Source organism: Sodiomyces alcalophilus (assembly GCF_042370955.1).
Source record: "Sodiomyces alcalophilus JCM 7366 unplaced genomic scaffold ACRALscaffold_2, whole genome shotgun sequence".
In the NCBI taxonomy this organism is placed as follows: Eukaryota; Fungi; Ascomycota; class Sordariomycetes; order Glomerellales; family Plectosphaerellaceae; genus Sodiomyces; species Sodiomyces alcalophilus.
The window spans coordinates 2,464,174-2,478,897 of NW_027263533.1; the positions used below are offsets into that span (position 1 = coordinate 2,464,174).

Here is a 14,724-nt window from a genome sequence, read left to right on the forward strand (position 1 = left end):
TCATTACCATCGAAGCTCTTCGTCAACGTTCATCAGGGGGTGAGGTACAGATAAAGGTACCTACGACACCTACGAAGTACACGTGTACAACGTAGTGGCGGAAGCACGTGATCATGATGATGCTTGTCCACCTTCCTAATTGGGTAATGACCTTGGTGGCTTTCCAAGGGATGAGCTCTGGGTCATTGTCTCATTGTCTCATTGTCCATCTTTCATCCAGCGTCTCGTCCGTCCACCGCCTCTTCAACCTTCACTCGGTCACATCTTCTTGTTGGCCAATCCAGTTCTTGTTCGGATTCGCTGTACGAAAGGTCGATAACACAGCTTCATCGCTGCCGGCGCAACATCAATTGAGTTGGGCACAAACTCTCGGTCCCACGATCATCACCTCGTCCCCGTCGCGGCGATGCAGTGGCAAATCGCGGCGCCAGCAACCCTGGCGCTCGTCGTCTACGCCCAGCGGAGGAAGTCTCTTACCCCATCGGGCATTGCTGCGGCGGTATTCACGGCTGCTGTCCATGCATACCATCCCTGGAGTCTGCCCTTCACCCTCCTCTGCGTCTTCTTCCTCGCCGGAACCCTGGCCACCAAGGTGAGAGTGATACCCGGCCCCTGTCCTGTCCTGCTTTGCTGTCCTTTCTTCGTCTTGTCATTTCTCGGTTGCACCGTCTTATCGTTTCCCCGGGGGAATTTATGCCTGACATGCGATTGGGTAGGTCAAACATGGCTACAAGGCGACTCTCACAATGCAGTCCAAGGGCTCTGTCGGTGAGGGTCCTCGCACTCATACCCAAGGTGAGGCCACCCCCGCACTGCACCGAGGCCACTCCCGATCCCTGTTTCCCGTCTTTCTAGGTCGTCATCCGACGATCATGCGGGTTACGTCGTCTCGTCTCGTAATGTTCCACACCGGTGTTACGAGTCTAAAATCGAGTTGCTTCGGAAGGAGTAGTACACCCGAGCCACGCCGCTGACTCTTTTTATAGTCTTTGCCAACTCGGCGGTGGCCACCGCTCTGACCTGGACTCACGCCGTCCAGCTGGGGAAGCGCCAAGCTAGCCTTGCCAACCCCGACGCCGCCGAAACCAATGGCAGTCTCTGCTATTCGTTCCACGGGGACCTCCTGGTCATCGGCATTATAGCCTGTTATGCTGCCGCCACGGCCGACACCTTCAGCTCCGAGCTGGGCATCCTCGCTCGCACCCAGCCACGCCTCATCACCAACCCTGTCCGTAAGGTCCCGCCAGGCACCAACGGCGGTGTCACCATCGAGGGCCTTGCCGCGGGACTCCTGGGGTCGTCCATCATCGCCGCCGTGTCCATGTACCTCCTCCCCACGTGTGACGAGTCCACGGCCGGCACCCCCGGAGGTGGCGTGCCCTGGACGACGCAGCAGCGCATCGCCTACGCCGTCGCCATCGCCCTCTGGGGGCTGGTGGGGAGCATCTTCGACAGCTGGCTCGGCGCCACCTGCCAGGCGACCGTCAAGGATGTCCGGACCGGCAAGGTCGTCGAGGGCGAGGGCGGCTCCAGGGCGCTCGTCTCTGCGGCTGAGAGCAAGCACCTGATGCGCGCCGAGGTCGAGAAGGCCCTTTTCGATGGGGAAGGCGAGGGCGCCACGGAGAAGACCGACGCCGTAAGCAGCGCCGTCGACGAGGGGACGGAGACGGCTGGCGCGGCGGCGCGTGGTGGAAAGTACGACGGCTCCAGGGACAAGGCGCGCAGGTCTAGCTTTGGCGATGAGCGGCCCACTCGCGTTATCGAGACCGGTGTCGACTTGCTGGATAACAACGACGTCAACTTTCTCACCATCTTGTTCGTGAGCGTCAGCGGCATGGCTCTCGCCAGCCGGGTCTTGGGGGTGCCGTTTGACAGCATCAAAGTTTGAAGATGGGGTATTTGTAGGGTATACTAATCGCTAATATGGTCTCCGGTTGAAGCAAGCCTAGATACGCATGTTTGATTTGGTAGAATTGGTAGGTTTACTTTTGCGAATGGAATTCATTGCTCGACATGGACAATGCTATAGATGCCGGTGTCTTTAGCAGTGACACAGGTCAGCAATGCATCTTGGCTCTGTTGGGACGGACTATGGTGCGGATTGGGATTTGAGTGGTCGCGATGTCAGTCCCATATTCACCGACAGATACGGAGACATGAAAATACCCATCCCAAATGCATACCGGGACATGTTAGCATTCGGAAAGGATGGAGACGAGCTTGTTCCACGCTGTAGGTCCAAGTTGGCGTCCCTGAAAGCTACGAACTGCCCTCGCACCGTTGGACGCCCCTTTTCTTACCCCTTATTTGTAAAGCTCCCACTGTCAAGGCTGCTACTAGTTTCATTGATCATGAACGTGATTCGCTATCTTACAGGAAGTGCCCTTGAAAAGAAGTCGGACGGGTCCCATGTCTTTGATGCCACAATGCCACGAGGTAATGGCCTCGACTGAAATATACGAATAATAAAAAGATGATAGAAGAGACCGTACAAGTAACGCGTATCCGCACGGAGCACCCCTTTATAGGTACCGAGGTATCCTAGGACAATCACAATCTATTATGTGGAGATATAAATTAAATTGACCAATCATTATTCATTCACGTGCGACGCAATAAGACAATGCCCCGCTCCGAGCCTCGTGTCGAACGTTTGTGAATTGCTTCTTCGAAAGGTATCCAGACTCCAAAGCAGCAGTACGCCGTACGTTGTAGTGATGGATGCCCTCCTCCGAAGAGTGACTCAACCCTACCGACAAGGACTATTCTGCCGAGAATCTATGAGTTCTGGCTGACAATGGCCCATATTCCTCTCTGTACTACAAGGAATGGAGTCGCGACAGCGAAGGCTATGCAGTATCGCATCTAGACTGATATAGAAACCGATCATCGACCTTCTCTACACTACTACCACACACAGATGTGACCCGGGCCCGTGGAACCGGTCGTGGGGATCCTTCCGATTGTAACACGCAGACCAGACATTCAGGTTCCATCGCTACTTCGAACCGAACCAAGTTAGATCCTTCTCCGACGAACAGCGGCCATCTCGCCTCGGGCATTTGGTTTGGGTGCGGTGCGACCATTTTGTCGCGTGTAGGCAGAGGAACCGGGCCTATGTGAGAGGCTCCCTATGTGACGTGTCAACACATGGGTCTATTGAAACGCCTCCTTCGTTATCAACCAGTTACGGAGGAGAAGGGGAGAAAAAGAAAGGGGGGTTCGAGCGGAAGAGAGACAAGTGGATATCCGTGTCACCCCCCAACGAACAGACCTGTGGCTTACAAGGTACGAGAGGCGTCTGAATCTCGGAGAGATCAAAAAGAAGAGCAGAACAGACGAACAACGTCGCACAACCGGAGGCGTCGTCTCACAACCCATTGGACGGAGAATAGATCCGGACTTGGCTCATCTCCCGTTGGCAAGGCCGGTACAGCCTGCAACGCCCGTCGATAGGCTCGTCGCCATCTTGGAATTTGGGGTTTCCAAGGGAGGCCCGCGAGGATCTCGGGGGAACCGATGAACCGGTTACCTCCACACCATGGCTGTCTCACCAGAGTCCAGAGTCGCCCTATGGCAGTTCTGCTCGGGACAAGGATTATACTTATTCTTACATACACACAAGCTTTGCCTTGTGGGCCGGTCTTCTCGCGGCCGCAGACGATTCTCGTCAGCTGCCTCGCTTCACCACTCTAACTGAAAGGGGAGTGGCATTCCAGCCGAGTTTCATCCGGATCTCCAAGACGCCATGCCTCGTCTCCTTACGGGACAACCGCAATGCTGCTTTGTTGCTGTCCCAACTCCAATATCAGCGGGTAACTTTCCATCTCGTACTCTTTTCAGTCGGCGAGGAACATCTAACCCTGTTTACCCTGCTGGTTACGAGATCACCTCAACTTCCTACCGCCTCAGCGCCGCAAATAGGATTGGTATGACGGATTCAACTAGATGCGTTGAAAAGGAGGCTCCTTCCAGGCATAGTACCCGCATCGACAGTTGGTCAGGCCATTGTGCGGCTCGTGCGGTTATCTTGTCTCGGCTCAGCTGGCTCTACTCTAATTATGTTTCTCGCGTTCTCGAGCATCTCCGGGTCGATCCTCTGTGTATCGGGCGTTGAGCTTTACCGTCTCACAGTGCTGACCTCCCTCACGATAATCATCACCGACGATTTCGCGCATCCTCTCGCTCTCACTGGACCGCCGGTCCCATCTAGTTCAGGACCTCCGGACCCCCCTCCACCTCTTCTCCATTTTTCTTTACACCTCTTATTTTCCTCTTTCGTCTTTTTCGTCCGTCATTTCCCTGTCTAAGACGGGCGCGCATTGACCAACAGTTTCCGCCAGTTGTCGTGCTGCCCTGCAGCTTTACCGTGCCTTGTGTTCAACATACAGTCGACATGTTGTTCGTCCACTACCGCATGACCATGACTGTAGTGGTTGGACGACATGATAGCGCCTCTTCCCTCATCCGATGGACTCGCCTTCAGAATGTCCCCCTCCAGCCATGTGCCCATCCATATGCTGCGGAATCCCCCCGACCACAACCATCAGGGCTATCTATGGCTGATCTTTACCGAGAATCCCAGGCGAATACGAGTGTAGGTAGTCGGCAGGAATATTCGCCCCGACCAGGAATCGTCGCTTTTATTTTCTTTGTTTTTCCCGCTTCACGCCTCGGGCCACACCTGTTAGTTCTCACGTACATCTCGGGCCGCCTCCGTCGTCGACAAACTGGCATGTAATTTCCACAGTGGCCGCTCAGACACACCTTATGTCTCTCCCAATAGCGCCTTTTTTCTCAGGTTGTCCTAGTTTCGCCCGTGACCGTTGCCAAGTCCTTGCACGTCCTCCTTGGTCCCAGGGATGCAACATATCGAACCGCCGTCGACGTATTTGGCAACTTCAGCAGCTTCGCCCTTCTCGGCATTGTGCTTCATCGGTCGTCTCCTATTTAAAGATTTTTCTGTCATCTGATCCTTGTTGAGCAAGACTTTGATCTATTCACCACGATATCGTCTTGTCGAGCCGAGTATATTTACTGCATGTTCGGCTCGATTCTGGACGTGTTTCTCGCGACGCCGTCTCATCTTCCGCCCCTGGCCTGCCATTGACGTCGCCGAGCTCCCCGTTCATGTTTATTCTTCCCTTTGTACCGAAGCTTGATAGATCCCTTGATCGCAAATACCCTTTGCTATGTTGCGCCCACAGTTAGCCTGTTCGGCGTCCTTGCTTCTGGCAGCAGTCGTTCGCGCCGCGACGGTCACCTATGACTGGCAGGTGGACTGGATCAGTGCTGCTCCCGATGGCTTCACTAGGCCAGTCATCGGCATCAACGGGGAATGGCCATGTCCGCCAATTGAGGCATCGGTTGGCGACAATGTCGTCGTGAAGCTCACCAACAACCTCGGAAACCAGTCCACCAGCCTCCACTTTCATGGCATAAGGCAGATCCAAACCAATTTCATGGATGGCGCCAGTGTGGTTACCCAATGTCCCCTCGCTCCGGGAGACACCATGACCTACAATTTCACGGTATGTCATACTAACGCTGGCACTGAGTAAAGTAAGCTCACGGAGCTGTGTCCCCAGGTCGATGTTGCCGGGACATACTGGTATCACTCCCATAATATGGGCCAATATGTCGACGGTATTCGAGGAGCCCTCCTGGTCTATGACCCCGACGACCCCTATGGCGGAGACTACGACGAGGACGAAGTTGTGACTCTATCAGACTGGTGCGTTTGCTTTCATTAAGAACACCACCTCTGTATTGATTGCTCTTGCTCATATGCCGCCGCTCCAGGCACCACGAGGAGACCATCCACCTGTCGCGGTTTCTACTCAGCCCGGAGAATGCGCCACCCGAGCCTCCCGCCATGGACTCGATTCTGGTCAACGATATCCGACGAGACCCTCACTTTAACATTGATAGGAACAAGACCTACCGGTTCCGATTCATCAATTTTTCGGCCGCCGCCTCATTCATGCTCAACTTTGAAGAGGTTAATGCCGAGGTCATCGCCATCGATTCGTATAATATCCGGAGGGCCAAAGCGTCGACGATACGAATCGCGCCGGCACAGCGCTACGACATTCTCATTGACTTCAAGGACACCGATTCCGACAATATACCTTTCCTCATTGCTATGGATGCCAACCTCGACTATACCAACCCCGAACTCGGACCGACGTGGCTATTCAACCTCACTGGTCACTTCATCACGAATCCGTATCTGCCGCTCCGCCGGAACCAGGATGTTGTCGAGTGGGATCCCCTGGATGATTCCCGCTTGGAGCCGTTCTGGGGTTACTCTCCGTTGTCTAATCCCAACAGGTTCATCCTATTCGATGCTGAGTTTTGCCCGGATCAATATGGTATTCCTAGGTGCGTCGCCTCTTCCCATCTCTTTTCCTCTTTTATTTCCTTCACACCCGCTCACTCTCAGCAGGGCATGCTTCAACAACAGACCATACGTGATGCAGAATGTACCGACGCTTTACACGGCAGCCACCGTCGGGGAATTCAACACGAATCCCGTTGTTTACGGCGCCGTGAATCCATTCATCCTCTCCGAGGGAGACGTCGTCGACATTGTGGTTAACAATCACGACGAACGCAACCACCCCTTCCACCTCCACGGCCACCACTTCGAGGTGCTCGACCGGCCCTTCGCAAGAGCGGGGACGTGGCCCGGCCGAAACGCCACGACAATCAACAGGTACCCGCCTCTGCGCGACACGGTGGATGTCATGGCCCACTCGTATGTCGTGATCCGCTTCCTGGCCGACAACCCGGGCGTGCACCTTTTCCACTGTCACATCGAGTGGCATGTCGAAATGGGACTCACGGCGACTTTTATCCTGGAGCCGGAGAAGATCCGCGGGTTAGAGATTCCACAGGACCACCTCGATAGTTGCAGGAAGATTGGCATGGCGACGGAGGGCAACGCCGGGGGGAATGTTGACAACCCGCTGCATACGTCGAACATGAACGACCAGCCGCCGCGATTCCACGCAGGGTGAGTGTCGACTTTTCTGTCTTGTCGTGCCGTGGCTAACATTATGCCTGGTGATAGCGCCGAGTATCCTCCTCCGCGCTTTGAAGATGAACCCTCATGCCGGCCACCATCTCGGATAATGCGAGGGATGTAGAGAAACGCACAGATTTATGATGGGATGAGCAAAGTGTTTGAGTGGATTTATTCTGTCTTTGTTGATGATTTATACTTATATACTGCTCGCGAATGGTTTAGTCATGTTACTCTCTTGGTTACGGTGTGTATATCGAACACGAAAGGATAGCGATGGTTTCTTGTATCTCGTCTCTCTACTCGCCTCTCTTACCATGTTGTTCAACGTATGATATGATTCCCTAGATGTGAACAGCTCGGCCCTGCAAACGCAACGCTTGGAGTTAGGACTCGGGACTCGTTTGGATGACATTCCACAGCGTAGAGGTTAAATGATTTGCATTGCAGACACGAACCGTCAGGAAGTGTGGCACAAGCACAAAGCACAGCATCTTTGCCAGGCATCCTACACCTGGCGCTCACGGATTTTCAAGACAGTTCGCGCAAGATTGATCGGGTTGGAGATGATCCTACAGACGCCACATAGTGACACACGGGCCTCGGTTTTCTAATACGACGCAGTATTCATGTATGACGAGTCAGCGTGGGTTGAACAGAATTGGGAGTCAGGTTACTGGAAGCTGGGTTTTGGTGCTCGTGGTTGTCGCGGGCCTAAGATGTCAAAGGGGGAAAATTGGTGGAAAAGGAGAAAGAGGTCGAAGATCGGAGGGGGTACAGGAAATCGCTTACTAGGATGCACCTCGGACCTAGCGATAATCGGGGTGATGGGCAGGGCATTCCTGTATCCGTGTGGCCTGTGCATCGGGACTGATGTACCGAAGCACGGATACGAAGTACGTACCTGTCCGTCGAGCTCTAGTTTCTACTTTGGCAGCGTATCCTGAATATTTTCCACTGTTCCATTCCATTGACGACCAAGCTCACCGACGCGCAGACGTTCCATCGTCCCCTACAAACATGCCCGAGTAAGGCTTCTGCATGCATCGCGTCAATTGAGTGACTGACTGTCGGCTGCGACTATTCAGGAGGCCCCGGTCATAGCGTACACCCACATCATGAGGGCGCATCTAGCCCGCCATGTCTACCGGCGCGCCCTCGTTTCCAGCGGCCGAATGCCCTCCTGCGCCGTCTTCTCGTCACCGTCCCGCCAGAGAGTACCGGTAGCACGGTCGTCTCCGAGATATACCTGCCGGAGAACATTTTTCGGCATCTTCCAGAAAGCCCCGAGGCAGATCAAGAAGCCCGAGTACGAACCGGGATGGACCGTGATTCTGACCTGGAGGAATCGGACGCTCGATAACCTCCGGCCGCCGCCGCGGAAAGATCTCGTCGAAGGGTTCCGGGAGCTCTTCTCATATAAATTACGATTCGGCGTGGCTGTCAACAGCACGCAGGCCCGGCACAGCCGGAACCTCCTCAAATACTTGCTGGAGAACCCGAACGACGAGCCGGACGAGGGTCTGACGCTCTTGGATCTGACTACGGCCCGTGACGCTCTTCTGAAGCCGCCAAAGGAGGACGGCGCCGAGCACCTGGAGTTCTCCAAGGGTCTCTACGAAGCCATCAAACGGGAGAGGGAGCTGCTGGGCGAAGACGGCGAGGTATCCACGTTCCACGCCGGTACGCAGGGTGACGAGGAAAACCCTGCAGCATACGATTTGAAGGCCTACCTGTGGGCCTTGACAGAATATGGAGCCTCCACCGAGGCCCGGACCGAACTACGGGAGTACTGGGCTCGGATGAAGGCTGCGGGTGGGCCACCTCCGCCTTCGAGAACACTATGGCTCATCGTCCTTCGAGGATTTGCGCGTGAGGGCCGGGAAGAGGAGTTGCTGGAAACTGCCAGCGAAGCCGAGAAGGAAGGCATCGACTACTCCCCCCGATTCCACCACGTCATGACAACATTCTATGCCAAACAGGACCGCTCCAAGGAGACGAGAAAGTGGTTCACCAAACCTATTGCGGAGAACAAGCTCCCGCGATTCGACACCTACAAGGAGCTGCTCCTCTTCTCGGCCCGCGGCAAGCACCGAGACTGGGTCAACCCGGTCTTCCAACAACTTGTCGACGCGAACCCCAGCAAGCCGTACTGGGACATTGTCTACCAGTGGGCGGTTCTGTCGATGGGTAAAGGTCTGGATGATCTAAAGGGCATGTTCCAAGTCGTCACCAAGCACAACCCGGACGATGCGTCGGTGCAGCCCGACGTCGAGACGATCAACGGCCTGATCGAGGTGGCGGTGAACAAGAACGACCCATACCTTGCCGACAGGTTACTGGCGTTTGCGGCCGAGCTGGGTATCCAGCCCAATGCCGCGACGTTCATTCTTCAGATGGACTCCAGAATCAGGGCGAAGGACCTCTCGGCCGCCAGGGAATCCTACAAGATGCTGCTGCAGTCGAGCGTCCAGGGCGAGGAGGATCTGCCGGTCACCAACCGGTACCTCCAAGCCCTGTGCGACATGCCGCAGCCGGACCTGAAGGCGATCCGCGAGATCCTGGACGTCCTCGAGCAGCGCATCGTCACGCTCGACCCGGACACGGTGGTCGCCCTCTGCACGGTGTACCTCAAGTACGACCAGCAGTTTGACATCATCGACACGCTGTCGCTCAACATCTTCCAGCACAGCACGGACCAGCGCAAGTCGGTGCGCGACGCCTTTGTGGCGTACTGCCTGGACCGCAAGAACAGCACGGCGCGGGTGTGGGACGCGTACTCGATCCTGCGGCAGTTCTTCCTGGAGACCGGGGTGGAGGAGCGCACCAAGGTGATGCGCGAGTTTTTCGAGCGGAAGCGGCCCGACATGGCGATCCACGTGTTCGGGCACATGCGGCAGCACGTCAACCGGAGCTTCCACCCGACGACGGACACGTACATTGCGTGCTTCGAGGGCCTGGGCCGGTGCGGCGACCCGGACGCCGAGGAGCACCTGGCGCTGGCGCACAACATGCTCAAGATGGACCTGGGCATGCAGCCCAGCACGCGGCTGTACAACTCGCTCATGCTGGCGTACGCGGCGTGCGGGCGGCCGGCGCGGGCCATGGACTTTTGGCACGACATTGTGCGGTCGGCCGAGGGGCCTTCGTATAGTAGCCTCGAGATTGTGTTTGCCGTGTGCGAGAAGCTGCCGTACGGCGACCAGACGGCGCGGGAGATTTGGAAGAAGCTGGAGACGCTCGAGGTCGATGTGCCGCCTTCGGTGTTTGCGTCGTACGTCGGCGGTCTTGCGGGTAATGGCAACGTTGCTGTCGTACAGGAGGCGATCCAGGGGATGCAGCAGACTGTTGGTTACGGGCCGGACATGATGACGTGAGTTTCTTTTGCCCTTCCCTTCCTTTTCCAGCACTTGCTAACTGAAGCAGCTTGGGCATCGCTCACAACGCTCTGCCGGGACAAGCTTTCCAACGCAAATTCGCCGACTGGGCGGCCGAGACGTACCCGAAAATCTGGGGCGAGGTCAAGAGGAAGCGGTATCGGCGGACCGTCAACGGCTTGATCAAGTACAAGTTAGAGCGGACATTAAGGGCATGACCTGTATAGGATAGCATGAGACAAAGTAGAAGGAAGGTCATTTGGGTGTATATATGGTACATGATCTGGTAAACGGTGGTCCCGACATGTTGTACACTATACTGTCACAAGTACAAGAAAAAAAGCGAGCCGTCTCCCTCGCCTGCAAACGTCTAGCCCTTCATACTTTACATACTGCCGTCTCGCTGAAAGTTGGCCTTCTACCTCATCCGCTTCTTGAGAATCTCGGGGTGGAAATGCACGCTCGGATGAATGCCCATGCCAATCGCCCTCCGGATCGCCTTGGCCATCTTCCTCTGGTTCCGCGGCCGCAGGCCTGTCTTTTCCGAGTGCTTGATCTGACCTAGCGGGGTGACGAATTCGGAAACCATGGCAAAGTTCTGTTGTAATGTCCAGTCAGCCGAATGTTTCCCCCCTCGCTTTCGTGTCTCTCTTCGGTGGACAAGACTCACCCGGTACATATCCAACGGATTCACGTTCAACAGATCGACAACATCGACGTCGGGCCCGCCCCGTCGCTTCCACTTGGCGAGCTGGTGCGGGTGCAGGTCGTGCGGGGCGTAGACGTCGCCCGTGTTCCAGCGGCGCGGCATCTGGCGCATGTAGTCGTCGCTGACCTTGCGCTCCTGGATGAGCTGCAGGTCGGCGCGGCGCTTGGCCTGCTGGGCTTCGGACTGGGCGCGGGCCTTTTCGCGGACGAGGTTCTGCACGCGCTCGGCGGACTGTGCGGCTGGTTGTCTATCGAGGCTGAGGATGCTGGAGGCCGGGTTGAATTCTGGTCAAGCGTTAGCTGGGTTGTCATTTTTTCCCCTCTTTTTTCTTGGTCCCCCTTGCTTCTCCGTTCGAGTGTAAAAGGGATAGACGGTGGACAAGGCGGAAAGATAGCTTCAGGGTCTCATCAGACTAACGTACGGGAGAGGAGGGCGGGTGTTGTGGAGAGCGGTCTGGCGAGGCGGCGGAGGAAACTCGATGGCGATGAGCCGCTCTGAATCAAGGGTAACCGGGGAGGCATCGTGAAGGGCCGTGTGTGCAATCCGTCGCGTCGTCGATGGAGTTGATGTCTTGGTGGATTCGATGGAGTTGGGAGATTTTTTGGTACCTACTTCATATCAGCGAGCGAGGCGCGTGACCGATACCGCCATTGAGCGGCATCATTTCTATATCGGGGCGTAAAGTTTTGTTATCGCCTGTACTGTCATCTTATCTCTTATCGATAAGACCGTGTTACTTTTTTCCCCATCGCGGTTCAACCTCAACTTCCCAAGCTAGAACACCCGTTTCACGCCCACGTCTCCTTACAAGTCGCCCATCATGGTCCGGAAGCTCACCTGGTCCGAGTCGAAGCTACTCAAAAAGGCAGACTTTATCACCTACAAATCCGACAATGACCATCGCGATGCCGCCGTCAGGCAAGTGGACCAAGGCGATTCTTCCCAGTGCTAAACCAAGTGCTAACAATCCATCAGGCGGAGATATATGATCCAGAAACCCCAGGACTACCACAAATATAACAGGATATGTGGTGTACGATTTCCCCCGTTTCGGCGATTCGAATCTTGTCAGTCCATCCGCTGACACAAAATAGTCCACTCGCCAACTAGCCCACCGACTGTCTCTCCTCCCCCCCGAAAGCGCCGTCCGCCAGAAGCATGAGAAGCTTCTCCTCGACAAGCTCTACGACATGGGCATTCTGTCTACTACAAGCAAGCTTTCCGCTGTAGAGCACGGAGTCACCGTTTCTGCCATGGCGAGGAGGAGGTTGCCCGTTGTCATGACGAGGTTACACATGGCGCCGTCAGTACAGGCGGCGACCAAGCTGATCGAGCAGGGTCACGTCAGGGTTGGCACGGAGACCATTACAGATCGTGAGCATCCCCATTCGATGTGTCTTTTCGCCTGTGTCGGACCTGAGGTGGCTAACATGGTACGCGATGCAGCGAGTTTCTTCGTCACGAGGAATATGGAAGACCTGGTGACTTGGGCACCTGGAAGCAAGATTAAGAAGACCATCATGAAGTACCGCGACAAGCTGGATGATTTCGAACTGTTGTGAGCGACTTGGGTGCATTGGGCGAAGAAAAGGTCGAGAGACTGCGGACGACAGTGTCTTGGAGGCGCCGTCGTTTAGTTTTGGAATGATTTTTGGCATTTACATTGCTGGCGCAGGCTGATAGCTGAGGTTCGAGTTGATACACTTGAAATGTGTGACCAATGCGTTTGAATGGCGCCAGGCGTATCAATACAAGCTCTTTCGAACGGATCTCCCAAGAATCTCAATATGTAGACGATTGAATGTCATGAGAAGCGAATGCGGAAGAGCATATCAAAGTCCCACTCACGCCCTGTTGTGGCGCTCAATGCCAGACCACTACTGTGACTTGTGGCTGAGAACTCAGCCACCGCCTCGTCACTCTTCCAAGACGTTACGTAGTGGAATGCCATCTGCCGTAACGTAACGGTAACTAGTCACTAGTAGAGGTCCGTGCGCCCATTATCTAATGAGCTACTTTTCTGCCTTGATTTCGTAAATATTCAACTCATCGTGGTCAGCACATTTTCCAAACACTCTACTCTCTCTCAATCTCTTCAATGCTCTCGAGCTGGGGATATCGGACATTTTTGGGTGATAGACCGATGGAGTCCATATCTTTAATTATTTAATTTTGGCTGCAATAGCATCCCAAGGCTTCTGTCGTCCCATATCCCCTAGTGAGAGGCCACGCACGGGTGCCACGCCCTGCGTCCAGTTCTCGAAACTCGTGAAGAATGACTGCGGAAGTGAGGGAAGAGGCGCAGCCGGCCTTCAAAAACTACAAAGGGTTTGTGGGGGGCGTCTTTTCCGGGATTGCCAAGCTATCGGGTGGGTTTCCTCATCTCTCCAACGAAAGCTGGGCATCGCTAACACTCTCCAGTCGGCCACCCCTTCGACACGGTCAAAGTCCGCCTCCAGACGACCGACGCCTCCCGCTTCTCGGGACCGCTGCAGTGCGTCGCCCAGACGGTTCGCCATGAGGGCTTCCGCGGCCTGTACAAGGGCGCCAGCCCTCCCCTCGTCGGCTGGATGTTCATGGACTCCATCATGCTGGGCTCCCTCAACGTGTACCGCCGCCTCCTGTCCGAGCACGCCTATCGCGTGCGCACCTTCCAGCCCGGGGCGCCGGTGGGTCCCGACACCCTCCCCTGGCACGGCCACGGCGTGGCCGGCATCCTGGCCGGCGCCACGGTGAGCTTCATCGCCTCGCCCGTGGAGCACGTCAAGGCGCGCCTGCAGATCCAGTACGCCGCCGACAAGCGCCAGCGGCTGTACCGCGGGCCCATCGACTGCGTGCGCAAGATCTACCGCGCCCACGGCCTCGGCGGCGTCTACCACGGCCTCGGCGCGACGCTGCTGTTCCGCACCTTCTTCTTCTGCTGGTGGGGCAGCTACGACGTCTTCTCCCGCCTGCTGCGCGAGAGGACCGACCTCAGCGCCCCGGCCGTCAACTTCTGGGCCGGCGGCCTCAGCGCCCAGATCTTCTGGCTGACCAGCTACCCGTCCGACGTGGTCAAGCAGCGCATCATGACGGATCCGCTGGGCGGGTCGCTCGGCGACGGCGTGGCGCGGTTCCCCCGGTGGAGGGACGCCGCCGTGGCGGTATGGCGCGAGAGCGGGTGGAGGGGCTACTGGCGTGGCTTCATGCCTTGTTTCCTGCGAGCTTTCCCTGCGAATGCCATGGCGTTGGTTGCCTTTGAAGGCGTAATGAGAGCGTTGCCTTGAGGTACGGCGACGCAAAGACTTTTGGGCATATGTATCATGTATTTCAACTCTTCATTCTTTGGGTCAAAGGGATGGGATGGGATATAGACGCGGCACTCCGCTCCTTGTAAGTTAGGTCTAGGGGCTACGATAGATCGAGGATACCCACGTAGAGTCATCACACAAAAGAATATAAAGCGATTTTGACATGATTTCGAGGCAGATCACAGGGCACTCATCGGTGCCAATTTTTTTGTAGGTTGACCTTCCTATGCTGACAGCCCAATAGCCATGCCGTACCATGTGGCCGCTCCTGTTTCCACCGATACGACCGACGAACAAGAGCGACCAGCCCTGTGGAAGCCC

The 14,724-nt window shown here is 55.9% G+C and overlaps 7 protein-coding genes across 7 annotated transcripts; 6 read left to right on the forward strand and 1 right to left on the reverse strand.

Annotated features, from left to right (window-relative positions):
• Nucleotides 1-223: 223 nt before the first annotated feature.
• Nucleotides 224-2,425, forward strand: ACRALDRAFT_1080029 (uncharacterized protein). Its single transcript, XM_071018974.1, has 3 exons — nucleotides 224-592; nucleotides 717-795; nucleotides 987-2,425. The coding sequence occupies exons 1-3, from the start codon at nucleotides 407-409 to the stop codon at nucleotides 1,886-1,888; spliced, it is 1,167 nt and encodes a 388-aa protein (XP_070877048.1). The 5' UTR covers nucleotides 224-406; the 3' UTR covers nucleotides 1,889-2,425.
• Nucleotides 2,426-4,316: 1,891 nt separating this feature from the next.
• On the forward strand, nucleotides 4,317-4,790 carry ACRALDRAFT_2032832 (uncharacterized protein). Its single transcript, XM_071020714.1, has one exon. The coding sequence runs from the start codon at nucleotides 4,397-4,399 to the stop codon at nucleotides 4,739-4,741; it is 345 nt and encodes a 114-aa protein (XP_070877049.1). The 5' UTR covers nucleotides 4,317-4,396; the 3' UTR covers nucleotides 4,742-4,790.
• A 56-nt stretch (nucleotides 4,791-4,846) lies between these two features.
• On the forward strand, nucleotides 4,847-7,418 carry ACRALDRAFT_1061285 (uncharacterized protein). The gene is made up of 5 exons (XM_071016396.1): nucleotides 4,847-5,531; nucleotides 5,589-5,734; nucleotides 5,803-6,384; nucleotides 6,449-7,018; nucleotides 7,076-7,418. Exons 1-5 carry the CDS (start codon nucleotides 5,193-5,195, stop codon nucleotides 7,149-7,151), a joined length of 1,713 nt encoding a protein of 570 aa, XP_070877050.1. The 5' UTR covers nucleotides 4,847-5,192; the 3' UTR covers nucleotides 7,152-7,418.
• Nucleotides 7,419-8,145: 727 nt separating this feature from the next.
• Nucleotides 8,146-10,622, forward strand: ACRALDRAFT_1028946 (uncharacterized protein; the record flags this gene model as incomplete). The annotated part of the gene is made up of 2 exons (XM_071014860.1): nucleotides 8,146-10,400; nucleotides 10,454-10,622. 2 exons carry the CDS (start codon nucleotides 8,146-8,148, stop codon nucleotides 10,620-10,622), a joined length of 2,424 nt encoding a protein of 807 aa, XP_070877051.1.
• Nucleotides 10,623-10,822: 200 nt separating this feature from the next.
• Nucleotides 10,823-11,634, reverse strand: ACRALDRAFT_1068475 (mitochondrial 37S ribosomal protein bS18m; the record flags this gene model as incomplete). Its single annotated transcript, XM_071017574.1, has 3 exons — nucleotides 10,823-11,002; nucleotides 11,075-11,397; nucleotides 11,535-11,634. 3 exons carry the CDS (start codon nucleotides 11,632-11,634, stop codon nucleotides 10,823-10,825), a joined length of 603 nt encoding a protein of 200 aa, XP_070877052.1.
• A 257-nt stretch (nucleotides 11,635-11,891) lies between these two features.
• ACRALDRAFT_1047906 (uncharacterized protein) lies at nucleotides 11,892-12,937 on the forward strand. Its single transcript, XM_071015525.1, has 4 exons — nucleotides 11,892-12,031; nucleotides 12,089-12,146; nucleotides 12,208-12,487; nucleotides 12,560-12,937. The coding sequence occupies exons 1-4, from the start codon at nucleotides 11,934-11,936 to the stop codon at nucleotides 12,673-12,675; spliced, it is 552 nt and encodes a 183-aa protein (XP_070877053.1). The 5' UTR covers nucleotides 11,892-11,933; the 3' UTR covers nucleotides 12,676-12,937.
• A 451-nt stretch (nucleotides 12,938-13,388) lies between these two features.
• On the forward strand, nucleotides 13,389-14,379 carry ACRALDRAFT_1068477 (uncharacterized protein; the record flags this gene model as incomplete). Its single annotated transcript, XM_071017575.1, has 2 exons — nucleotides 13,389-13,482; nucleotides 13,535-14,379. 2 exons carry the CDS (start codon nucleotides 13,389-13,391, stop codon nucleotides 14,377-14,379), a joined length of 939 nt encoding a protein of 312 aa, XP_070877054.1.
• Between the last annotated feature and the right edge of the window lie 345 nt (nucleotides 14,380-14,724).